The sequence below is a fragment of the Branchiostoma floridae genome, chromosome 11 (assembly GCF_000003815.2).
Source record: "Branchiostoma floridae strain S238N-H82 chromosome 11, Bfl_VNyyK, whole genome shotgun sequence".
NCBI classification, from domain to species: Eukaryota; Metazoa; Chordata; class Leptocardii; order Amphioxiformes; family Branchiostomatidae; genus Branchiostoma; species Branchiostoma floridae.
Window position 1 is genome coordinate 9,818,998 of NC_049989.1, and position 26,147 is coordinate 9,845,144.

The 26,147-nt window shown below is 39.9% G+C and overlaps 3 protein-coding genes across 5 annotated transcripts in view; 1 reads left to right on the top strand and 2 right to left on the bottom strand.

Annotated features, from left to right (window-relative positions):
- On the top strand, positions 1 to 10,753 carry LOC118425992 (inactive peptidyl-prolyl cis-trans isomerase FKBP6-like). The gene is made up of 14 exons (XM_035835190.1): positions 1 to 210; positions 1,006 to 1,129; positions 1,500 to 1,606; positions 1,967 to 2,084; positions 2,354 to 2,443; positions 2,867 to 2,998; positions 3,748 to 3,818; positions 4,212 to 4,331; positions 4,618 to 4,815; positions 5,036 to 5,145; positions 5,491 to 5,564; positions 6,252 to 6,318; positions 9,237 to 9,363; positions 9,852 to 10,753. The coding sequence occupies exons 1-14, from the start codon at positions 112 to 114 to the stop codon at positions 9,900 to 9,902; spliced, it is 1,488 nt and encodes a 495-aa protein (XP_035691083.1). The 5' UTR covers positions 1 to 111; the 3' UTR covers positions 9,903 to 10,753.
- On the bottom strand, positions 7,388 to 8,936 carry LOC118426018 (XK-related protein 9-like). The gene has a single exon (XM_035835233.1). It carries the CDS (start codon positions 7,936 to 7,938, stop codon positions 7,414 to 7,416), a length of 525 nt encoding a protein of 174 aa, XP_035691126.1. The 5' UTR covers positions 7,939 to 8,936; the 3' UTR covers positions 7,388 to 7,413.
- The window catches only part of LOC118425976 (unconventional myosin-VIIa-like), a 24,708-nt gene continuing 9,255 nt past the window's right edge, over positions 10,695 to 26,147 (bottom strand). Inside the window, exons 7-23 of one of the 3 annotated variants that reach the window (XM_035835165.1) lie at positions 23,764 to 23,853; positions 23,410 to 23,463; positions 21,025 to 21,129; positions 19,921 to 19,998; positions 18,881 to 19,072; positions 18,276 to 18,362; positions 17,792 to 18,003; positions 17,197 to 17,314; positions 16,482 to 16,613; positions 15,789 to 15,962; positions 14,940 to 15,067; positions 14,477 to 14,588; positions 14,161 to 14,328; positions 13,539 to 13,630; positions 13,000 to 13,170; positions 12,178 to 12,353; positions 10,695 to 11,863 (exon numbers count right to left, since the gene is read on the bottom strand). In XM_035835165.1, the coding sequence (XP_035691058.1) occupies positions 11,844 to 11,863; positions 12,178 to 12,353; positions 13,000 to 13,170; positions 13,539 to 13,630; positions 14,161 to 14,328; positions 14,477 to 14,588; positions 14,940 to 15,067; positions 15,789 to 15,962; positions 16,482 to 16,613; positions 17,197 to 17,314; positions 17,792 to 18,003; positions 18,276 to 18,362; positions 18,881 to 19,072; positions 19,921 to 19,998; positions 21,025 to 21,129; positions 23,410 to 23,463; positions 23,764 to 23,853 (2,109 nt within the window). In that variant the 3' untranslated portion in view covers positions 10,695 to 11,843. The remainder of the gene's footprint in view (positions 11,864 to 12,177; positions 12,354 to 12,999; positions 13,171 to 13,538; positions 13,631 to 14,160; positions 14,329 to 14,476; positions 14,589 to 14,939; positions 15,068 to 15,788; positions 15,963 to 16,481; positions 16,614 to 17,196; positions 17,315 to 17,791; positions 18,004 to 18,275; positions 18,363 to 18,880; positions 19,073 to 19,920; positions 19,999 to 21,024; positions 21,130 to 23,409; positions 23,464 to 23,763; positions 23,854 to 26,147) is intronic. The other 2 variants (XM_035835166.1, XM_035835167.1) reach the window with 2 other exon arrangements.

The window sequence follows — 26,147 nt, forward strand, 5'->3', positions numbered from 1 at the left end:
AAACTAAACTTTCCAAGAAATCACAGAAAAAAGAGCGTGGTTCGAGAAAGTTTATGAGAGATTTTCCAAATTCTTTGTTTACTTTACTTTCCCTACTCTGCGCCCGCAAATATGGCAGAGAGAGCCCCCATTCCAGCTGAGGAGTACGAGAGACGGTACGGCCAGACCAACGATTCTTCCAGCGAGTTTGAAAGCTGTACAGAAGATGCCGTGAGTGGGGTCATCTGCAAAATTTATTTTTGTTTTGCCAAGCTCCTAATGGTTTTGCCGAAATTCTATTTGTGTGTTTCGTTTATTTGCTTGCTTGTTTGCTGTGGGCTTTTCTGTCAACTCTTCCTTTCTTTTTATGTTCTTTGCAATGCATATTTCTCTATTTTTCTGCTTTCTCTTTCTGGAAGTGATCCTTCCACCGCGTTGAGTTGGCACCGTTGAGTTTACCCCTAGTTTTTGCTGACGCCTCAGGGGCGGAGCCTTTTCAACAATGTCGAAACTTCAAGATTGTAAACTTTTCAGTTTCTTCCCTTCTGATTCTAGTGTCTTTGGTTCAGCCTTTGCGATTTTTTTTTTGTTTTAAATTCCTTTCTTATTTCGTCAATTTGTTCTGTTTCTTTGTTCACATTCATAGAATTATTACTATTGATTGGTTGCAGTGTTTGTGCCAATTCCTTGCCATTTCTTTTAACTTCAACCATAACTTTTAAATACTGTGTTGGCAACCTTCTAAAGTAACAAGCTCTTTCACAGAGATCAGGACACATATGCGCTAACAGGAATTTTTGGTAATATGTCAAAGGTAAAGTCCCCAAATAAGAAAACATTCCTTGTCTCAACCATTGTTTCAATTTGCATAACAATGTCCATATGTGTCTTGTTGTCTTTTTCAGGGCCTTTACCATTGACATATAACCTAGAGAATTCCTGTCACGGCACATGCGTCCTGATCTCTTTGAAAGTGCTTATTTTAGTTATAATGACACTTGCTACAACTGCCGCTTGTTCCGTCAGGGCTTGTCCGGTGAAGACATCCCTACCACCCGCCTGGTGTCAGGTCTGGACCTGAAGGAGGTGTGTGACACCACAGGACAGGGGGCGGAGTTTGAGGTCGAGTCACAGCTGCAGATGGAGGAAGGTAATTGTAATGTGCTTTTTTTGGCAATGCCTCTGGGGCAAGACCTTTACACGAAGTAATTTTTGACAGTTTACCAACATAATACATACATAGCCAATACAGATCATGTATGATATATTTTATACAACTTTTGCAGCATACAGTTGAGTTTTAATTATTACTAACAAAATATTTATACTATATTTGTAGGTTCATAATGACTGAATACATGATATTGTAATGACATGTACATAGCATAGTAACAACTCAGTTGCCTTTACCTTCAGCCAACTGAGATATATGCAAATCTGAGGTGGTTATGGGAATTGTTAATTTCATGTATCAGGGAGAGGGTTAATGTCATAAACATGCTGAGATTTGTATTTCCCAGCTGCCCTGGATAACCGGTACTTTGATGCGGAGGACGTGTTTCAGCAGCTCAGCAGAGCTCCGCTGGATGATGAGAGTGAAGACTCCTCCACTGAGGACTTAGACATGGTGCGGCACTAAAACTTCTTTCAATCCCTGTAATTTGTGTATAGATACCTAGTAGGTATCTCTACACGTACTGGTAACATAGTTGCTCTTTATGTTTCCTGTATATGTTACAGTAGTCATTAAAGCTGATCATAATACCAGGATGTAGACAAAATTGTGCCAGTTAACATAATGGCAAAAGTTGCAGGCTGCACCTTACAAAATGTGCTTGACAATTTGTATATTAGAATATACAAAATCTGCTGACGTCCTGGTAGGCATCAGTCTTAGAATACCTTGATGCAAACAAAAATAGGAACCGCTTGTATGGGAAATGGTGTAAAAACATATCATGCCATTGGTTGACCCTGTGACCTCCAGAGCCCCTTTGAGCGACTGTCAGTAAAGATGGAGTCCCTGTGTGGAGACAGGGGTGTGGTGAAGAAGGTGGTGAAGCAGGGAGTTGGTGATGTAGTCCCTGCTGGAGCCTATGTCAGGGGTAAGTACATTGTAGTAATGCTACTGGCAGGTTAAACTTTGTAGGAACTTACTGTTGTAGTTGTGGTGCAAGTAGTATAGTAACTGTAATCTAAAACCAGCTACTTGGCCACATATGTATCAAATTCCCTGGATCCAGATTGTAAAAGTTTGAGCCTTGCTGGATATGGCTGGTTGGGGTTACATTAGTCCTTTCAGATGGGGACTGTTTTGGTGGGAAAATTGGTGGGAAAATTCACTAATATGATCCATGTATTGTGTCATCCACAGTTCACTACAATGGGTACTTGGAGTACTCAGATGAACCATTTGACTCCAGTAGACTTAGGAATGAAGAGCTCAGGTTCAGGCTGGCAACAGGTAAGAGATGATGATGATATATAATATATAATAGATGAAAAAAAACACTATGCGTTTTTCACTACTATTCATTCTGGAATTGACAAAAGAGAAATAAAAAAGGATCACTCGTACCATTTTGGATGTCACTACAAAATTGATCAAACATGTACTAAATTGGCATAAACAGTTTAAAAAGAAGTCTAATATCATTATTCCTAGCTGTTTTTATATCTATCATTATATAGGCGCAAATTGGTGTGGTTTAATGTATCTTTCATTTCTTAAATTCACTTGCGTCTCGAGTTCATTACAGCAACTTTATTCTTTTTCTACTTTGAAGAAGACCAGAAATCACACCGTACCTTGTACATGAGCTTTAATATTTTTGAACTCATACTCTTGAAGGACCGATAAGATTTTTCTGCCACCCTCCCCCTATAGGATCTGTAGTTCCAGGGATGGAGATTGCCATTTCCAGCATGAGGAAGGGTGAGCGGTCACGGTTCCTGGTTCAGCCCAACTACGGATATGGCAAGTTTGGCTGCCCTCCTCGGATCCCAGGCAATGCCACAAGTAAGTACTGCAGAGAAATGGATCAGTTTGTTCTGTTTGCCAATGTCCGATGACATCAGGTTGGGAGAGTCCAGGAAGAGTGTGTCTACCTGGGATTTATCAGTATAAATATAGAATACAACACGGTGTATTCCGTATCGCCCAAGGTATCAGCCCGACCGCGGGTCGGATCGCCCGAAGGCCGGAGGGTGATCCGACCCGTGGGAGGGCTGAGACCGAGGGTGATGCGGAATACACCGTGTTGTATTTTATTTATGTCATACCCACCTGAGAAAACCCATGTTTTGATGCGAAATGCGCCAGAAGTTGAACAAATTTGTTGCCCTCGAACAATAAGTGTTGCAACAGCAATGTTCCAACGTCCGAATCAGGTATTCGAATTGCCAACCGTGCCGTATTCGGCCCGCTCGAAACAGTTCGATTTATTTGAATGGAGCCTGTGTGATACGCCTTTCGAACCTGTGCGATACAGAAACGTACGGCCCGGTCCGGAACACCCGTATCGAATGTTTTCGCGTCACAGGTATGACATAAATTATAATACAGGCTCAGAATGTCCTGATTCACATTTGCGTTTCTGTAGTTCTGCTGTGCTTTTTATTGGTGGAAGACGGCATCTTTTCTGATGTACATGTATAGGTAAGTTTCTCAGGCAGGATGGTCTTGGCCTTTTGTTTTCCAGGAAATTCAATGTACATCTATATGTTGAGCATTTTATAACTGATTTGTCATTTGTGTTTGTTCCCCAGTTCTGTATGAGATAGAAATGCTGAACTTTGTGGACAGAAGTACAGCAGAGGAGTTCAACTCACTGACAGAGGTAGGAAAGAATTTATTTTGGAAAAGATTAAGGATCATACTCAGTCCCACTTTTGGTTCTCCCATACCCCCTAGATTACCTATGGCACTGCCCCGACCCCCCAAGGCACTGCCCCCACCCCCAATAAAGAGTAGAGAGAGCCCAAATTGTCTCCCCCCCCCCCTAGCTTGTCTGCAGAATTCTATCCTATGATGTGTCACTTTTACAGCTTTGAGCATTTGTGAAAGTTTAGCAAAATTATTACAGATAGTATTACAGAGTGTAACGAGTCGTTTGGTGTAATATAACCTGAGCTGCTGCTGCGCCGTGTGCCTGCGAAGCTGGTGTGTTACGCCGAACGGCGGTTATACCGGCTATATCTGTATGATTTATGTTTTATTCTCTCTTGTCTAGGAGCAAAAAAAGGAAGCAACATTCAAGCATCTTCTAGAGGTAGCCCGTGTGGAGAAGGACCATGGGAATGAATACTTCCAGCGGCACCAGTTCAAACCGGCCATCAGCAAGTACAGTAAGGTTAGAACTGGTCTCATCAGTTTCAACAGGCTATCATCATTATTGTACTACTGTTAAAATTATGTTTTCTTACAGTTCTAACTGTTTATGTTTCTTCAGTAAAAAAACGCACTTCGTTAGCTCAGAAATATTTTCCTTTCTTCAATTTCCTTCTGATCATAACTATCATCAGTGATAACAATGTTTTTAAAGGTTAAAGCTCTCTTTATTGATATCTGGCTTGAAAAGACATGACCTACATACTATAGCCCTTGCACTTTCTAATGGAACTGCATGATGTCACCAGGCCCTGAGGACTTTAGAAAACGCTCGTCTGGCCAATGATGAAGAAGAGGCCAAAAGGGACAAGGTGCTGCTGAAGCTGTACAACAACATGGCACTGTGTAACCTGAAGATGGGAGAGTACCCGCGCTGTATCGCTAACTGTAACCGCGCTCTCGAGATCGATGGTGGCAACGTGAAAGCCTTGTACAGAAAGGGCCAGGTACGAAACTCATTTTAGTATGTTCGAAATAAAAAAATGTCACCTCTCATAATTAGGCTATGTATCATAAAACTTCTCCTTTAGAATTAAAGGTAGATTAAAAAGATTCTGAATTAGATTCATTACATCAGCTTACTTTTATCCTGTAATACCTTTTCATTCATATCTCTGCTCTATGGTGCTTTACCCTTAAATATGGTCTGAACTGTACTTCCCACAGGCTCTTTGTGAACTGAGTGAGTTTGACAGATCCAAAGGCTGTCTGCTGAAGGCCCAGAACCTGGCACCCAACAATAAGGACATCAGGGAGGAACTCAAGAAACTGGACAGGTCAGGGGTCAAAGGGTTCAGGGCAACGGTCATGGTTATGCTGTTTGTGCTAGAAATATGTTTCCACCTACTGAGTATAGCATTGTCTGTTTAATTCAATTTGATCTACCTATTGCCTGCATTGGTTCAAACTTTGCAATAATTAAGTCACAATGAATGATACTGTACATCTTGAAATATTCACATTGTTTGCTAATTTTGTAGTGAATTAGATCTTTCATACATGTGTATGTGTGTGAGTGTGTGTACATGTATGTGTGTGTCTATATAGTAAGTGCTTATTGAAATGTTTGAAGGAGAAAATTTGTTGTGATAATTTCCAATACCCATATTTCTTGCCAACAGGAAGTTTCAGCAGTTCACGTTACTGGAGAAGGAACGTTGTAGGAAAATGTTTGGTGGGGCCAAAGAGACAAAAGGTATCATATAATGGAATATTGTGATTCTTTTGAAGTGTCTTTTACTGTATTAAAATATGCTATAATTACATTTGCATAAAGAATGTCAGAAAAATTTTTTTATCATGTTAGGTGCAGGTAGATATCATGAATACCTGCAAAGCACCAATTTTGCCTGCTCATGTATTTTGAGGTCTGTATTGTATTGGACCATTGTACACATTCAAGGTAGAGTATGTTCGGTCATCTATCTTAAAATCATTTTATTTGCAAAATTTTAAATGTAATGTGTACAAGACTGTAATGCTTGCGTTTGTAACTACATGTACATGTACATGACATAAGTGATAATTAAAGATGCTCCACGCTCCAAATTATCATAATTTTTATTTTTCCTCACCGTGTACAAATTTCTGTCATTGAGATTGACTACAGAATATATGCATTGTGCGATCGACATCACACCTTTTACAAGAGCCCTTTTTGTCCGTCAAGGTTGACGGATTGGTTTTAAAATTTTTCTGTCTGTCTAGAGCCTTGTTATACAACAATGTTTCATCAGAAAGGATACATGAATGTCTCCTATTCGTATTCTATCTTACAAAGTTAAATGTCTTTTCCGTTCACTTGAAAGACACTTGTAGAAAAATTTATTGAGAAGCATATATCATGATATCATGTCGTTTAGCTGGCAAGATTTTTTTTCAGAGATCAAAAGCTCAGACATCCCAGAATGCAGTGCTGAGTTCAAGAAACTTATTGATGACAAGTTTGTGTGAGTACAATTTCTTTCACTTATTACTGCTTGGAAATTGTCCTTTTATCAACATACAGATCCTACTTGTACAATAAGGAGATACATTTTAATGATTTTTTTTGCTATATGTTATCTTACAATACTCCACTAGAATGTCTAACAGTCATACAATAAGGTATACATTATAAAACACGACAAAAACATAATTGAGATGATACTACGGTCAGTATATTAATTTAGTTCTTCGGCTTGCCAAATGGTTTGAAAGGAATTAGACCACAATAATTCAAATTTTGGACCTCAGATTTAAACTTTAAAAACGGCATGAAAAGAAACTGTGAGAGGAAAGTATATGTATACTAAATTTTCTTTTAGGGATTCACTATACATTGCATCCTAATTCATGTATTTCTCTATTCGATTGTTGTCCTGTTTTAGTATGAAGAAAACCGGGTAAAGAAGGCGGTGTGGTCTTACCAGTTAAAATCACTGCCTCATTTCATACTGCCTCTCTCTCTCTTTGCCCTGACAACGGTACTCTATACGTTTCTCGAGTATCATCTCTACAATACCTAACGTTGCAGACAGTACAGACGCACTCACTACGAATGCGAGGGCAGGAATGTCATACCAGCTTCTCTCATCTTTCATGAAATACCATCCCACAAGCATGGCAATGTTCCCTAGTAGAGTCAGTACTGTGTTCAGCCAGAACGTTTGTATGTAGAAAATGGACCAAGTCATGCTGAAGGTGTCCACGGCTGCTACAAGCGCACACATCAGCATATTTACGGTAAACCACGCGTCACGTACGGTAATCATGACTGCCGTCATGATCACCCAATGGCCTGCCAAGACCATCACGATCCATTTTGCCGCGGAGGCAAACAGTCCAACAGCAAAGGCACGGGCGCAGAGCTCGCAGAGTTTCCACACCGTGATGAGCAGAATTCTCGCGAGGAGTTTCGCTTGGCTCAGATTTTCCTTCGTCAGACACTTGTCGTAGAAAAACGCCACCACAGCCTTGGTGGCAGCTATGAGAGACACAGACATGGACACAATTTTTAGTGTTAACAACAGTACTTCTGATTCACTGCCCTCTTCGTCATACATTTAGTGGGTTGGCAGTTGTGTGGTTAGCAGTTCTGTGGTATTGAAAGCCACTGTTGAGTTGTCATCAGGCATAAATTTAGTGGTGTTCAAATGAGACACAACAGTGATGTAGAGCTGCAGACTGAACTGAGGCATGGACTGGAGCACCGCCTCCGTCAAATGGATGATGGGTAAACCAGGGCTGACGCGACCGCTTTCCCCTCCGCCCAGTCCCATCCACAGGTGCAGGAATAAGGCACCATACTGGATAAACACCCCAAGCTGAAGCACGTGAAGGATGTACAACAGAGGTCGATATTGCTGCATGGTCTTCCTCTCGTAGAACAGAGAAACAAGTTGGATGATCAGTGATGGAACCAGTACGAACCCCAAAGTCAGCCCAAACCAGGTGAAGTCCTTGTTCCTGAGGTATCGCACAGCCAACACCAAGTCTGTTGCAATGTTGGCCACATAGAGTGACAGTGGGACCAGTACCAGAGCGAAGATCAGCCCTGCTGTTTTTGTTCCCTTCCTGTTGTCTGCCATTGTATTAACTCCCGTGTCTAACAGCTTTGTACTCAGAAATTCTGTATCCACCCTTCAGTCAGCGCCTTTCAAAATGTTCAAGAATTTGCCACCCCTAGTCTTTTATAAGGGATCATTGTGTATATCACAGGGAAAATGAAAGTTAATAGCTGCCAATAGGTTGTCAAGTTGACGTTAAGAGAGCAAAGGTATGTTTGTCCTCCCAATCAAGGAGCTTTTATCAGGATAGGGTCAATTTCCTACCAGGTCATGTGACTGAAATCCACCCAAAGGTGTAGGTTTCACACACACTAACACTTACATAAGAAAGTTCCTGGGGGACATAATCTCTTGTAGACACTAAGGCTTTTGTTTGCTTTTAGCCTCAAGGGGGTATCGTGTTCCGGTATGCATATTGGGTTACAAATTTGTTTGTTCTTGGTCATTAAATGGTGGCATTGGATATTTCCACCCATGCATTTTTAGATAGAGCTTTGTTAGAGTTAAACCTTCTTGCCGGGTTATATTCAGTGTTCAGAGTGACAGACAGAATTGTCCTCTAGCTCTAAGAAGTGGAGTTTTCAAACTGTTCTCATTCTTTGGCTTCCTGTGCACGTGGGTTAGAAGGAAGCTTGCTGGGTGTGTATGACCTTTGAACATTGAAGTTGGAATGTTGCATGACCTGTTGGTTGAGTCTATGACCTTTGAACTTGTGTGATTGTGAGTTATATCCAATAGAAATGTTTTTAGAAAATGGTTATTTTTAGAACACAAATAGTAAATGCTACCAAAATCATCATCAGGTATAATTGTATATTCTACACACTAACTGTGCAATGTATGAAATGTTGTATTTCATTGATATAAACAGAATTGCTTCAACACCAACCTTAAAACATACCCAAAACTCCTTTTCCCCACGCACACAATGGCAAATAAAACCACGATAGTGAGATTTAATACATTTACAGCACTATGCATTTGATAAGAAAAACAAGAGATATGATCATTTACAGATAAAAACAGACTGAAGGATTAAGCACGTCACCGGAACGTACTGCGCCTGCGCGAACCCTGGTGTTTTGGGGCTTGGTTTGGTCAACGTTGCATTGAAATCTCGCTTGTTGCACAGTATATGTTAGAGACATGGTTTCATGCAAAACGTACACGGGATTTTACCCTTATATACGCACGTACTTTCTTAAATGTGGCCCTTTAGTAAACCGGGGGTTTAGCAAGGTTTAGCATGTCTATACTTTTCGCGCAGGCGCAGTACGTTCCGGTGACGTGCTGAAGGATTAGAAACTGTTTCTCCACAGCTCATTTTGTGAGGATGCAAGCCTGCCTGAGATGACATTCCCTATGGAGAAGCTGACATCAGCAGAGAGTGACTGTATCATACACACTGCACAGGGGCTAGGTCTGGAGGTCACCACAAGACAGATGGTAAGGAGGTTTTTGGTTGTTTTCGTATTCTCTTCACTTTTCAGGGCTGTCACCAGCATCTGTCCTACTGTCACTGCATCTGAATGGAAATTTTTTACTACGTGGAAAAGAAAAAGAAATATAACATTTTTAAAATTGCTTGTCAACAGTGCCATAACACTTACACAAAGTAAAAATGGAGCCATTTTGAAATATATATAGTATCAGGATAAGCATTTCAAAATTTTCCAGTGGAGTGTGCCCCATACCCCCTAGATTCTTTTGAAAAAATGCAGAAAAAGTCATTGCTGAAGAGTCCTCCTAGTTACTTTCAGAAGTGCCCATTTCTATTGAAAGATTTACTTTGAATTTGATGTGTTTCTGGAAATCATTTCAGATTTGGTACAACCTTTTAAGTTATGATGTTAAGGATAAAATTTGCTTTTTTATGCATCAGAAAGTGTAGCAAATATAACAGACATATCATTGAAATTTATTGTATTGCACAGGGACCAGACAAGCAACTGCGAGTGAGGAAGAAGACTTCCGGGGGAGCCTAGAAATTTTCTTTAGCAGCTGAGGGCAGTTCAGGCATGTTCTCGTACTCCAGTACATCTGCCCTTGGGAAAGAAAAACTTGAAGCCATTCCCTAGCCACATTCCTTTTACAAAATTGTCACTGATTCTGTCAGGCACTGATTCAGATGACCAGAGACAGCCAAAGTGTAACTGGTGCTAGACAGCACTCAATACACAGTTTCTCTAATTGCAAAGTGTGCCAAAGTTAGAAAATGCAGGAAGGACTTCTAGCAGTAGACTGCGGTACTGCATACAGTACTGTTTATTTGTTGCCATACTAATGTTGCCCTACTGAGGTTTTGTTAAGACTTTTTTCTACTTTTTGATATTAAACTCTTATTTTTCTATACACTGTTTTTGTTTAAAAGCTAGTTTTAAGTTTAACTCAGTTGACCACATAGTATCCATGTAGCTAGAGGGTATGTGTCCATATAACATTGTGTATTTACAAGTTTTGTAAAATTGCAACTCAGTGAAAGTTGCAATGGTGTTCCTAGAAGTATCTTTTTTTTATGACGAAGTAACTTTTTGTTTATTTTTCTAACAAGTCAGGTTATATTGTTGGTAAGTAGAAATAGACTTATAGTTATAAACATGAAAAGTTGACAGTAGAAGCCGGGCAGTTACTGTATTGTTTGCAATATCATTAGAAATAACCATGACAATTTTAAAGTGGAAAGAAATCAGTTGAAGCCATGCATGAGTGGAAAATACAGTATGACATGTCATCTGAAGCTGATCTTGTGTGATGTTGGATAGAACAAAATACAAGCATTGATTCATACATTGTATATTCATTGCAACATTGAATATAAAAACTAAATATAGCAAGAGCCCACTAGAATCAGTCTCCATTTGTTAATAGATGTAGTATAATTTTTGATACCTAGTTTGTTTTACCATGTTTTAAAGCCTTCAGCAACATGATCCACAATGATAACATTAAGAGTAGATCATCTACAGTTACGTGTACAAAGTGAACAATGTACATTTTACAGTGAGTTCCTCCTTAGGAGTGACGACACCCTGGCATGAGAAAGACTGAAAAGTAAGCAAAGAAATGCCAAAAAGCAATACTCATTAACGATTAATCCAGTTGCTTGAATAACTGCTTTTTGGCGTATCTTATTACCTGATGTCTAACCTTCATCCACATATTAAGCAAATATTATACATTTCCTCAAGCACAGAAACTAGCTAACTTATGCACCTTCCCTGATATTCTACTTTATACCCACTACACAGATTTGGTAACCAGGAAAAAGGAATATCACCAAATAAATATGACCATTGGCAAGACACAATATCTTAACATCCACTGTCACTATATAATTGTGCAAATGAAGTAAATATAGGTCTTAGATATAAATACACCATAAATACAATACATTAACTGTATTATACAGTATAAAATGTTACAGTACACCACTGCTAACTTATACATTCTAAAATACTGATCATATATATGTGGTACATTAAGCCTCTCTAACAACTTGAGTACTCCAGTTGAAGGCATGGCAAAGGCAATATGATGACAACAATTATGTAACATCCTGGCAGCACAATCTAATCAGGCTGATATACAGCACCAAATATTTTACAAAAGATATGGTTCCTTGTCATACAATCCATACAAAAATGATGGCAAGACTTGCATAGCTTTATACAATTGCAATATATGAACTGCTATTTCCATTTAGCTCCGTCAACATGGCCGCAAAATATGGCTAAAATACTTCAGCAACTAAGTTGTCATCAGTACTCTACTGTGATAGACTTGGTCAGTTAGCTTTTGTATTTTGCATGCTAAACAACTTCAGTGCACTTCTCGCAGCAATAGAAGATGTCGATCCAGAAATAAGTCCTGATTATCTAGCATATAGCAGCAAGGCTTGTTTCCATGATGATGTCAATCATCTGTCTCTAAGCAGCAGACTCTTCCCCTGTAAAAGAAAGAGCATGACTGTTAGCTCAAACCACATGGCCTATTCCACAATATCAGGAAGATAGGGGTGATTTCTAAAATTATTACATCGTTTCTAGAAACAGCTACCGCGAAAGAAGTGTATTATCGTGCAACTGCCAAACTACATGTGAATGCGGCAAAGGGAACATAGAGATACAGATGCAAATACTTATCACATCGGACAACAGCAATACTCTGTTGTCAGAGGTTACTCACCATCACAGAGTAATGACCAATCGAATTTAACATAACATAAAGGCAGAACATGATACAAAACAGTAGAAGATGTACCGTGCTCCTCGGTTGGCTGTACAGGGTGGTGGATCTCCAGGATGTGGCGTCCCACGAACGCCTGCAGCATTTCCTGGATCTCATCTGCGTTGTTCATGATGAACGTGAACTTCGGTCCGCGCGTGGTCTTCACGGTAAACTCGTCATCGGTGTCCGTACCCCTAATTTGAAAAACACTTTTTAGCAAAAATGTAAGAGGATGTTAGAAGGTTTAGAATGTTGAGTTAATGTCCACGTTTCTCAGCAGGCATTCATGGTTAAACCTGTGTGTAGTTAACACTATAGACAGGTGGCCTGTATAAACAGGATTTTTAATTCTAGTGTCAATGGAATAATACTGTGAATGCAGAAACTTTCGTGGTGGTTTAATGTTTGCGGTTTTCACGGTGGCCGCTTCACTGTGAACTTAAAACCACCGTGAACATTCTCCATGGCAGCAAGAGACTGCAACTTAAAACCACCGTGAAAAGTCCTTTAATAATTTCCACCTACCGCAAAATTAAATCCCCAGGAACTTAAATACATTTACAGTAATTTGAGCAGCCAACAAAGAGTACAGTTTCTATGTTAATGGCGTATATGAATCTGAAAATGCAAGCAGGCAATATGTGTTAGTTTTTCAAAAGTATGAAAAAACAGTTGTTGCCTTAGAATTTAAATGATAAGGAAAGATACAAAATTGGAACTTTTGCATGCAGTATAGGGATAAAATCGCACCAATCTTTTGATTGTGCAAGATCTGGACAGCAAATAGGGATTAGTCAGCCCACCCAAAAATGATAATGATAACAAAACATAACGAGATAAAGATTCTGAACATACTTTCTCTTTGACACGGACTTGACGTCCGTTAGCGGCACCAGCAGTGCTACTTTGGTCCCCCTGCCGGAGTCGCTCTCCTCCAGAACTGACAACTCCTTCCAGTTCACAGCTGCCACCGCAGACCTCTTCAGGGTGATGCCTGGGCCACTCATCTTCTTAATCACGAAAAATCTGAGGGTTGAAAATAGTTTCATTTAGATTCATATGATTGCTGATGATGGTGCATGTGTCTTACAAAATTCAGCTGTCTTGTTACGGAAAATGATATGATCTTATATCACGGTTCTGTCACAGCCTGCTTGAAAAGTATATGACATCAACATTGTATGACAACAACAAAATTAATGAAATACTTCTTCCCATTTTGACAAATCCCGATGCAACCATACACAACGCATGTTTTAGGAATTTACGTACTCCAAAACTTTATCTGCTGATGAGATAATGTAGGATACTTAGGCCTCTAAGTTCTAAATCCATAAAGAAACCAGTCAACTTGATTTCTCAATGTAATCTCTAAGAAAAAAAAAAATTTCTACCTTGAAAAGAGCTGTGCCCACTTGTCCATGGCCTGTTGTACAAGTACAGCCTTCTCATCCTGAGACGAGACTGTCGTGCCATCGGGATACAGCTGAAACACAGTTGGGATGTTATTCAAGAAGCTATTCAGGAAATAACCTATAAGATGATGACGATGAAAGAAGTTTTCATCAGCGATTGAGTGCCAATGTTATTAGGTACACCATAACCTGCTTGTACTAGTTTGGAGTCCAAATATATTTGGCAATGCTTTGGCTTCCAAAGATTAAAGAAAGTTGACTCAAACAAGCAAGACTGGAGTCCAAGCCTAAGCTTGTACAGGAAGCCTTTCCCTATAAGATTGATTTTGCCGAGATATCATAGTTTACAGATAAACAATATAGTCAATATTATTGATGTTTACAAGTAAGACACAAATGGCTCCTTGATTAACACTAAGATGTATATACATGTATACAGTATTATGCTCTTCAGTCTATTATATTCTCCTGCTTTATACAATGTATTACCAGGAATTCAAGACAATATTTGTGTCTTATGCAACATTGCCCCGAGTCATCACCAATAGCTGATAATGTTGGCATACGCTTAGAGCTTAGACTATAACACTAAATATTGTACCTTCTTGAAACTGTCCATTGTAGCATTGACCCAGTAGCCTGCTCCCAGCCTCTTCAGCAGTTTATCTGGGACATAAGTCTGTATAACCTCAATCAGGCCCTCTTCAGAGACGCTCGAGCCGTGCTCGATGTAGAATCTTCTAGCAGAGAACTCTGCATACTCAGCATCCTGGGGGAAAAGCAAAAATTGTGTTGTAAATTTTCAGTGTATGAAAATGTATTACATGCACAAATGATTAAAAATTATTTATTGGAAGCAAACAAAGTTGCAGCATGAATTTGAAACTTGAAAAGTATAATCCGTATTGTTTTCATACATCCTGGCACTTGTACTCTCCATACTTGAGTCCTCCCACTAACTGGTGGTAGATGAGGGTGGTTCCCACAGGGTCCTTATATGGGTCGTGCCACGGGCCAAACACCTCTTTTCTGGAATATAATATGTTGTTTTATCAGTAATTTGAAAATACATGTATTGAATTTTATACCTTTTGAGATGGATAATATTACAAAACTGCACCTTGACCTACATTAACCATTCTACTTGTACTACATTACTACAGTTTTGAGACAAGTAAACACCTAGTCAACAGAAGTAACGCAAGTAAACAGAAGTAACGCAAGTAAACAGAAGAGTCTCGAGTAGTTCAAGGGAGGGGTCCTCAGAGAGAGTGATAATGCCCTGCCATAGGAGAGAGAGAAACACCTGTAACATTGTAGTTTAGTGTATTGTGCTGCACATACTGTACTGTATTGTAATAACAATTGATTGTTCTGTACCTGAAGAACAGATCCCACTGCACATCTTTTCCCGACAGACCCTCATCCCTGCCAGTCTGTTCCACATGTGAGATGGCATCCATGATATGGTGCTCCCACTGGGCACTGCCGCTTGTTAACGAGATTGTCTGCAACATGATAAACATATTACAGACATTTTTAGTATCTCTGAAGACATGCTTGATGTTTCAGATGACTTGTACCAGGGCTTTATGAGCCAGCTCAAAATTTTTTTCCATCAGCCAATGACAATCGTCGCGAAAACCGCGAAAAGTAATTACAAGGACTGAACGGAGACCTTGAAAAACGGGTTTTAATGAGATTATCGTATGCAAAAGGGCGCCGACACACATTGTCAACAATCATAACAATAGCAAAACAAACAGTGTGTGGCTTTTACGGCCGTGGACGGCGTCCCCAAGCCGCCTGTAGCTTCCACCAAGGATTTTTGTCCGTCAAGGTTGACGGATTGGTTTTAAAATTTTTCCGTCAGACGCAGCAAATTTCCGTCAATTGACGGAAAAACGGACGCTGGCTAGACCCCTGACTTGTACTAAATATTGGTAGAGACAGTCAATGGTCTATTCTTTGCTGATTACGTTCAAAAGTTGCAACTGCTCAAGATTTAGATGCCATCTAGATCTAGAAATAAGATATGGTAGCAATTTACATATTGTTAATAACCTTAAGACAAAACTCAACCACACATTCAAGAGTCCTTCAGTCTGTCTTTTTCATTTTCAAAAAATGATACATGTAGTTATTTTTCACGGCCAACATGTAATGGTCATAGCCAGACAGTTGTGTTGTATTGATGTGTTCGTTTCGCAGTAAATATGTTACCCATACCTGATCAAACATGGTGATGTAGAAGGCAAATCCAAAGTGATCCAGAAGGGAGATCTTCTCTGACAGCTGGATCCTGAGCTCACGAATTGTCGTCGCCGAATCTACTTCTACCTTCACCACCCGCTCATCCATGAGAGTGACGGCCACCAATATTGGTCTTCTTTTTTTTACAGCCTGTGAAAGGGCAGAACACATATGCTGAGTCACAGAACAGGACATTAGACTTCGATTTTTCTATATTACAGTCATATCAAGGTACATGTCAAATTACTGTTATAAAGTAGAAGGCAAGTGTTTTACCAACATATTTTGGTCACAATCAGATGAATATGTCAAAGCGATATTCATTTTGCAATGAACAAGAGCTTTGGTAATGCTTGGATAATGATATCGATCTAGATATGTCTGACAGTTCAATATTGGTACAACTAAGTAATTCTGTGTAAAGTGACTTCAGCCAATCAAAGACTGAAGCCAAACTTTTTAGACTCCTTTTTATCAGTGTCTTGTTCTTCCACTTACCAGTTTTGTGATAATTAATATCTCATGATCATGTTTATTTTCTCATGTTACCTAGTGTGATTCTTCATGCTCTTTATTATTGTGATGGCATTGATAAATAGTTTTCATAGTGTCTGTGTTTTACAGTTTGATGACTTATAAACCAGAACAGCATGTTAACGTAAGACTCACGTTATACTCCAGCTGTGGCGGTGGAAGACTCCTGGTGCCATTAGAGCAGGTTCTACGCAGTCGCTCCTCACAGTACAGGCTGTACTCAGGTGGGGCGTGGCCGCTGATGAAGTAACGAACCACCTTCGTCACCTGTAATAAACATTTAAGGTCAAAAGATGAGGATATAGGCACTGTCACATTTGGAACACCATTGCTACTACATGTACAACACCACCATGCAGTTAGTACAACTACTTACCCTACACTCCAATGCCCGTGAAATCCTACGCCTCTATGTTAGGGTTAGGGTTAGGGTTAGGGTTAGGGATAGGGATAGGGATAGGGTTAGGATTAGGGTTATGGTTACAGTAGGGTTAGGGTCTAAGAGATAGGGCTAGGGCTAGGGCTAGGGCTAGGGCTAGGGCCAGGGCTAGGTTATGGTTAGGATTAGGGTTACGGTTACAGTAGGGTTGGGGTCTAAGGTTTTGGGTTAGGATTAGGATTAGGGTTATGGTTACAGTAGGGTTAGGGTCTAAGGGATAGGGATAGGATTGGGTTAGGGATAGGGTTATGGTAAGGGTTAGGTTAGCATTAGGTTAGCGTTAGGGTTAAGATTTGGGTAAGTGTACTTGTTAGGGTTGGGTTTGGGTTTGGGGGTTCTGAAACATATGGCCATCAGAACATAACTCTTAGATGTGCAATAAACAAATGCCTGATCATTGTGACTTCTCACCAGACTGGACGGTGCAAAGCACCCGGCACACAGCGACAACAGGAACCAGCCTCGCTCTCGGCTCCGCTCCGATGGGTTGTCCGATAACTGTTTCATCAGCTGGGAGTAGATCTCGTCCCTAGGGTAGCATGGGAACGGTAATCTCGTTCAAATCATCTATGTTGAATACTATAATGCATGCAATGTGACTTTTTTTATTTTTGTGTGCGAGTGTGTGTGCAAATACATGTCCTATCCCACTTGCCCGATTGGACAAGTAAGATTTTTTTCTAATGAGTGACATTTTCATATACTTTTCACAGTCATGGCATCAAGCATGATGATGAACACAGAAAAAAAAAGCCAATAAGAAGAATTCCAGCGATGGAAGTGAAATACATAGAAAAATGTCATTTTATAAAATTTTGGGCAGTGAAAAGTTGGTTCTGGCAAGCAAAATTTTTTACGTACTTGCCCGGTAGGACAAGTGAATTTTAGAAAACTTGTCCAACCCTTTGACTTATACTGTTTGAAAGAAGTGGAACCTGTATACCTGAATTAAGAGTTTTGCCTTTTTCCTACTTGCAGCTAGGGACAATTCTGCTTGAGGGCGTACCTGAGCGGTTTGCTGTAGATTCCATATCCAGTGATGAACGCGACCTTCTCCACACCGGATGTTGGTGGCAGGACTTCCGGTTGTTGAGCCACCTCGTTGTTGACTGCGGCCTCTTTGGCGGCATTATCCGTGGACAGGTCGTACTTGGATGACTTCTTACCGGTGATTTTCGCGCCAAAATTCCTGAAACTCATCCTTCGTTTAATGGGAGGCTGTAAAACACCGTGACATAGGGTGATGATTTAATGTTAGAAATTGAAACATGATTTTGTTTATGACTTGAATTCAGTAACAACAAATTGACCGGGTCGTTGGTTTCTACGAAAAATAAAGTCTTTACTCCGCACAGCTTGAAAGATCATTTGGAAGGCATTTCAGCACTAGGATAGTTCCAAGCCACTATTTATGCAATTCATGTATCAAAAGCACGTTATCCAAAGATAAATATTCATATTTTTTACATTTTTGGTATGAAGCTACAAACCTTTTTTCTGGATATAAACTCGACCACGTCCGTGTCTGCCACGTCTCCCATGAACTTCTGTATGGTGACCCATACCTCCAGCGCCGCCTAGCGGAACAGACCTCCGTTACACAAGCACTTCCGCAGGACGTATTAACGTTATATCAGGTCATGTTTATGTGTATAAGAATGTTATCCCATCTGTAGTTCCCAAAATGTTGTGGCGAAAAATATTTCTTAGGGGCGAAATTCTGATACAACGTTGACCAAACATCCTACAGAATATAACGTTACTGTGATTCTAGTGCGTGTAACAGTAACAACTGCTTGGCGTGCCTGACAACACATTGCAACTAAGGTACAAGAGCCCAGTTGTTGTTGTTGACAGTTGATTATTGAGTGGTAGAATCAAGTCGCCAAGTTGATCGCTCGAAGTCTCATGCATATATATATATATATGCACTCTATATTCTTGTGACGTACCCGGTTAAACCCCACCAAGAAACATAAATATAAAACATTCTTTAGAAGGTATCGATGACACTATTCTATAAGTAGCGATCATCGCGAATTTAGCAGAATTATGGGAGTTAAATCTACACAATTTTCACAATCTAACCACCAACCTGCTGATCATCTTCCGACTTGAGCTTGAGTAGCGGCTGTTTAAGTTGCTCCTTCGTGAAGGAGTGGTTCTTCCCGCCCATGAAGTGACGCAGCGCGAAGGTGTTGAAGCTGTAGTCCGCTAAGAACTCCCCCATTTCTTCTTCCAAGATGTCTTCAAACTCGCCGTCTTGTAAGCTTAGCACACTCAAGGACTGGAGGAAAAGTACAAACACAAGTTATTGGTTATATTCTTAGTCATAGCTATCAAAGGAAAAACCAATCTGCAGGTTTTAGAGGTGCCGTTCTTTGCGATTCTCGGCATCACGGCGAGAAGAAAGCTTACCATTGTGTACATTTATTTGTCTTTTTTTCGTTTTTGTTATTTGTCAATTTCATTCTGTTTTGTTCGATGGCGGCACTTATATACGTTGTCCTAACTTGAGTACGCCGCCATCTTTCCTGTATTCATTTATGAATGTTTGCTCAAGAAAAAAACGAACAGAGGCTAGACTTAATGTCTAAGGAGATGTGTAGTTCGGAGTAGGTTCTAGTATTTCAAGGTTGTTCTGTGACGTTTACTTAACAGAACGTTTTCTCTAGTATTCCGACATTTGCGCTTTTCCACAACAAGCATCACACACGTACGTGCCCTGAGCCGGGCCCACAACTGTTGTAGATTACGAAAGGCGAGTGGCGTTCAATATAAAGTTCTCGGTCTCCCAGAAACAAGGGACACAACTCAAATTTTCAGACATGGGTACAAATTATAAAGTGTGCATTATAAGTATGTGAGAATGTGTAAAATTTGCATCGGAGATCATGACAGAAATGAAGAAGTAAGTTCTCATGCTGAGAAAGACTGGATCCTATAAAAAGATCTAAAAAGGACGAAAGAATCACGCTTTAGCTGGCAGCATAATTCAACCCAGGATGTCTGGAAACTAGAAACAAACAAAAAAGATTATCTTCATCAGTCACAAGAGTAAGAAGCCAACGAAAGAGCAAAAGGCGAGAGCTAAACACGGGAAATGTGCGGAAAACTAGGATCACAGCATGTTACCGGGTCCTTGCGTTGTTGTTCTTCAGCAGACGACGGGTAGGTGGTGCTGCTGGGTAGGGGTCGTGTTAGGTCCCAGTCCTGAGTAGATTCACCACAAGAGACAGCGAAGTTATCCCAAACGTTAGTACCGGTTAATTCACAGTAAAGATAGTTGATGACGTACAAAGAATTCACTTTCACAATGGTGCGCAGTGTATTTTTACAGAAAAGGGTAAGTTGTGCAGGGGTCTGCAGTACTAACTTAAATCATGAAGGGGAGCTGTTAAAAGTGCGTGCGGTGTTCACAGCTGTATAGATAGCTATAGATGGATCGTGTTCAGTGTTTCCATTGCACGTGATTGTTCTCCTTCCTTTTGTCAGGAAGAGAAAAATTGTGGCAACATGCTGTGAAACCGCAATTTTTTGCGATCACCCACCATTGTTAAAATGCATTAGTTCAGTGCAAAAATAGTATTATTGTTTCAGAATTTACAGTAGTACTAGTATACACATAATAGATTAATTTGTGTGTTTGTTTGTTTGTTTTTGTTTCACCATGTAGGCTGAAAGTAGGGACCGTTTGGCAGCTGTGTTTGCACCTAGTGCCGTGCCACGTTCCCGTGCTTTTAAAGCGCCCCCTATGTGCAGTGACTGTCACAACATCTCCGCTGGTCGGGGTACCATGAATACCATATATGGTACCTGATCCTCCTGCTCGTTATCCCCATCATTGACCTCTGACCCCTCGGGAGGGGCTAAATACATGGACGCCCTGGACGGCTTTTTGCCCCCTAGCAGTGAAAATCGTCTCCGGATTGCCGACTGTTTTATGGATCACCATGGGTGGAAATAGCGTCAGTAGAAAACAGCTCTTCTTTAATTCTTATCTCAAACTCAGATCATCTCATTTTAAACTTGCTGTAAAAGCATTGCATTAATGTAAAGCGCTCCCAAAGCAGTAACGGTCTTTTCTGTTCACTAAATACACACCGTGTTTGTGAGGTGTAGCCAGAAACAAATTCCCTGGCGAAAGCAATGCGGTGGATTCGTTGTAACATTTTCAATTCAATCAAAGAACTACTCTGCACACCTTTCGGGTGACTTTCTGAACACGCGCACTCTTACCTTGCTACTTTGTCGTTTCTCGCCAGTCTTGATGGGCAGTGAGCCCTGTCTCTTCAACTTCTGCTCAGAGGACGACTTCTTCCCAAACAACAAGGACCGGGTTCTCTGTGGAAGAGGAACGTATGACGATGATGGTTTATTGCGCAACAATTGCATCAGTGATAATGTATGGCAATGTACAGACAAAAAAAGTTACATAGAAGCTACTCAGATACAGCATCATGGCGCACAAACCTTCTCTGATATTCTCTCAACAGGAACGGGGGTGATATTGACGTTTGACCCATTGCTGACGTCACACGTGCGACAAGTCACGTGTCCAGAGAGCTTGGGTCAGAGAGCTGATATGGACCTTAGCTTGAGATTTAGCGAAAAATTCCGCTGACTCTAATTTCTTTTATTTGAAAAACCGTAACTCAGATAAACTTTAATACTAACTCAGCTACTACGTAAATCACTTTCCAATTGTGCATTAGTGTTGTCTGTGAGAAAGATTAGGAATCATAAAAGAAGATTTCATCATTCATGAATTTAGCTTTTATACAAGAATTGAAACACACGACATAACGTTTGCCTTTGTTATGAATGCTCAGCACAACCGCATCAGTCAGACCCGTCCTAGCAGCTCAAGTAATAACTTGACTCCTGTATTGCCAGACACGTTTACATCGCCCCGGGTAAGAGTGGGGCATGGCTCTGCAATATTTCCTGTCCATTCTGGAGTACTTACGTACGCGTTTCACGGAGCTTCAAGGACTAACGGATCGTGATACGTTTATATCACAGACTTCAAGTTATCAACAGTCGTGGTACAATCTTGGTCTACGTATTAAAAAAAATCTCCTCGTTCAAGCATATATGACGATTTTTTCTACACCACGGACACCTTTATATAATAGTTGCCCTTGGCTTTTAGATTTAGTTTTATGTCATTTTGTTTTCTCTGGACTGTGTTTCAACCACTAAGGACTGAACCAAAAGACGGAAGGAGTCAGGTCGACATTTTATACAAATTACAAAACATAGCATGAAAGATCACGATTAAACAACACCATTCCTAGATCATCCCCAAACGTCTAAGAAATTGCTCTTTGCATATTGTGATATGCACTAAAATTTGAGCTGCAACCACAATTCTTTCCGATGCTAATGCCTCAAGGACCTCCGTATCAGGCGACGAAGTGCATTGAAACAAAGAAACAAAAGGACAACTATAACGGTAACCATACCTGAGCCCTCACTTCTTCGACGACTTCTGCAAAAACAGATGTTTGCCTTCCGCGCTCAGCGGGTACAGACTTTCCTATACCTGACCAAGCCTCTATACAAACGTGTTGTACGGAATAATGCATGACATGCCACAAGAGCCAGAGGGAGGTCGGAGAGCAGACAAATGCAGCGTTCGTCGGCTAAAGTGTCTCCGTGAGAGTAATAATAACTAACGTTCCCTTTTTCTCTAAACGTCTGTTTAAGATTCAGTCTACGTTCATCTTCAGTAGACATAAGATGTCTGGACGGAAAGTTATATCGATCTAAAGTATGGTTTACGTTTACTTCACCGCTGAATATATGTTTTATCTTTCTACGAGAAAAAGTGCCCAAATTGCCTTCAGTATGCAACAAGGGAATCAGAGATGGAAAACGTCGCCCCCTTACCCATACTGTTTTGCGAATTATAAGTCTCGCGGACAAAGTAGCACTGAATATGTATGGTAACGCCGTGTGCGTATATTTTGAATATCACAAACTCACAGAGACAGACAGACACACTGGCACATTAGCCAAAAACATAAATTCCCTCTGTTGAAGTGAAGTTATGAGAATTATGCTTCTGTAGGCCAGCAAAATTTGTTCTCATAATTTTAGACATTTTACTTCATTTGTACCTACTAACAGCGCTAGACTGAATATTGTCAGCAAGGTTTGTACCCATTTCTAACATGCTTTCAGATATTTTTCGTACGTCAACCTGAGTTCTGGAGTAAATACCAAGATGTCATGGTCAATGTGCCTCACTTTGACTTTGAAAGGAGGTAACCATAGCAACGTGACTGAAGACCGAAGCACGCGTACACTTGACCTTTAAGTGGCTTGAACAAGACGTCATTCCTGTGTATAACTCGCACACCAGTGCCTCTGTGCTTGGTACAAGATGTAAATGGACAAAAACATGATCGGTCTGAAGGGTAGAAGTGGTAAATCTATCGGACCTTGAACTTGTACTGTTTTGTTTGGTACCGCAACACAGAACTTCTGAAAAGGGCTAAAGGGCTAAGGATGAAAGTATGTAGAAGTAGGACAATAGAATTAAGTTGCAAATCAAACATTGCAGGAACACAAGTATCATCTTAATACTTATCTAAGATAAAGTAATTCAGTGTTTACCTTGGGCTTTCTTGTTTTCTCGTCTTTCGGATTTACATCATCAATGACAGGAACCTGGAAGAATAAAAAATATCAATCAAGTATTTACGTATAAAAATATAGTTGATAAACGTTTACTGTTGAAGGAAAAGGCAAAGTAGTACTCATAGGATCCCCTTTTTTAGAATAATTCTCAAATTACACATTATATTTGAATAGGACAAAAATGGATATGGGTGAAGCATCATAAAGTAGCAATAACGATGTGAATAAAATGACACATTTCTTTTAAAACGTTGTATTTGGATTTCGACTAAATACCTAATAAACAAACACATTACGACGATTTCAACCATTGAATGATCAGATACTCACGCCAAAGTCCAGCCCTATTTCCTCATGACTGCGGACCTCCCGAGCCTCTGCCGCTAGTGTGGGGGAGAGGGCCGCCAAACGCTCGTCCCACTACGGGTGGATGGAGGGGGAGGGGGGTCAGATGATAACGTCAAGCACCAGAACATTCACTTACCTCTACTAATCACTTCTTTCTACATTCAAAATATCTTTCAAGCAGCAAAACTGCGTTATAAACTCCCTGGTATGAGCATATCAATCGCAAAACTAGGGATCAAACTCAACATGTTAAATACAGACTCTAACAGGAAGGTTTTAGAATATTTCTGTTGATCAACAAGTTCGTCCATTTGATAAGAACTGGAAGATGACGAATATCAGTTTCTTATTGAATATCTCAAATATCTTGGAGGCTACATTTATCAATTGAACTATGCCCACAACTTATAATGAGTAAGGTCAAAGTGTATATGAAAAAAATTTATTGTTTACGCCTTAACCTAAACAATTAGCCCAGTTTGTTTTCTATTTCCCATCAACTTGTAGTCATATTTTCCATACCTGTATTATACAAACTTTTATCTCAAAACTTATCTAAAAGTAAAATGATCAAGCAGGTAACGCTTACCACATAAATTATTAATGACATCTTATTTTTTACACATGCTTCGTTGATATTGGTTACAAGCGTACAAAACGTTTTCTTTTGAGCGTCAAAATTATCCTTTTTTATAGGTTGAAGCGCGTCATGCAATATTCATCAATACAGAATGATTTCTTATGCCACCATTTAACTGTCAGTCCCAGAGGACCACGACAAAGGTCAAAGTTCAAGGGGCTGTTACACCACATTGCGCGACTATAATTGTGACAAGACGTCATCAACCTTGGGCAACAATTAGGCAGTCTAAACGGTACAGTGAAAAGGTTGTTTATTATTGCATCATTGTACTTTAAAAAAAAATGCATGAGAAGCCGTCTGGTTTTCATAAAGATTCTAACAAAGTTCATTTCAGCAATATACAAATTTCTTACTTCTTATGCTTACGATGCTGTAATAGAGATGTGAAGCTCCTCTATCTTTTTAGGGTTAATAATTGTCATGTATTATTCAAATACATTCATCATTCTGATTTAAAGATCACAATTCATTCTTTTTGGTATGCCAACAACTAGAAATAGTTCTAAGGTATGTCATTTGGAAGTAATTTCAATCCATTAACTTTTATGTACCACTTTGTAACATTGTAAATTTCAAAGTCAAGAATTTTAGAAATAGACAAGACGGCGATATTAAAGATTCATTTGAATTTGACATCAACTTGGTACATTAAGTACCTTTTTAGAATGTTGTTGCATATTAGTGTTTTATACAAAATCTTAATACTCCCGTCATATCAAATTTGACACACAATTGAAAATATATCAATATATAATTACGCGAATTATATATGCGCCCACATGATTTTCCCTTAAACCTTGATGTAATGAATTATGAGTCACTTTTTGATAAATCTATTTCTTATACCAATGTTAATTACTTGTATTTGGCAGGAAAGTGAATGTACGCACAGTCAGCCAAGCAGACGTGAGCAGGTCATTCTACACGCCCTTGTTTAAAACAACAGGTTCACATAACGGGTCTCTTTGCGCATGACTTCCCGAGTAATCAACGCAAACGTTACGGTTCGGGTGTTGCTTTGGACCCAAGTATGCGTGCTGGTGAAAACGACGAACGTGCCCGGTAAAAGTATTGCTGTCTTATTTTGTTATCATAAGTCCTCTCAGGAATGTCGGCCTTTGAACAAAATGTTTTAATGTAGCTAAATATAACTTGCCATATAGACAACTGGACCATGCCAATTTTGAGTTGCATTCATTTATACTTCTGTGTACGCTTGCATCATGAGCGACTTAGCAAAATAATACTAACGTTTAACGAAATAAGAATAGGTGGTATTGAGAGGTGATACCATAAAAAGCTTAAAAATGTACTCAGAATATCACATATACATGACCAGTAGATACCATTAAGCCCCGGGGACGTATCTGAATGCATATATATATATCCCTTTGGTTGTGTTTTGAAGAACCCACGGTATTTCTTGATTTACCCAGCTGATGCACTATTCACGGATAATGTATATACTGTGCCCGAGACACGATCTGACTGACTCATGTATTTATAATGAATATATAAAGGAATGCGACGCCCAACTGTTTGGTAATTGAAGCACTTTAACTATTGATGCGGTCATTCAACGTGTCTTTGTGATCAAATCCCATGCGGTCTTGACAAATTAGAGTACACAAACAAACCTACTTTTGACCTATAAAAGAGCCCAGATATGACAAATAGCCCTGTACCGTTTACGCTTTCCATACTTGTAAAGCTTAAGGAATGT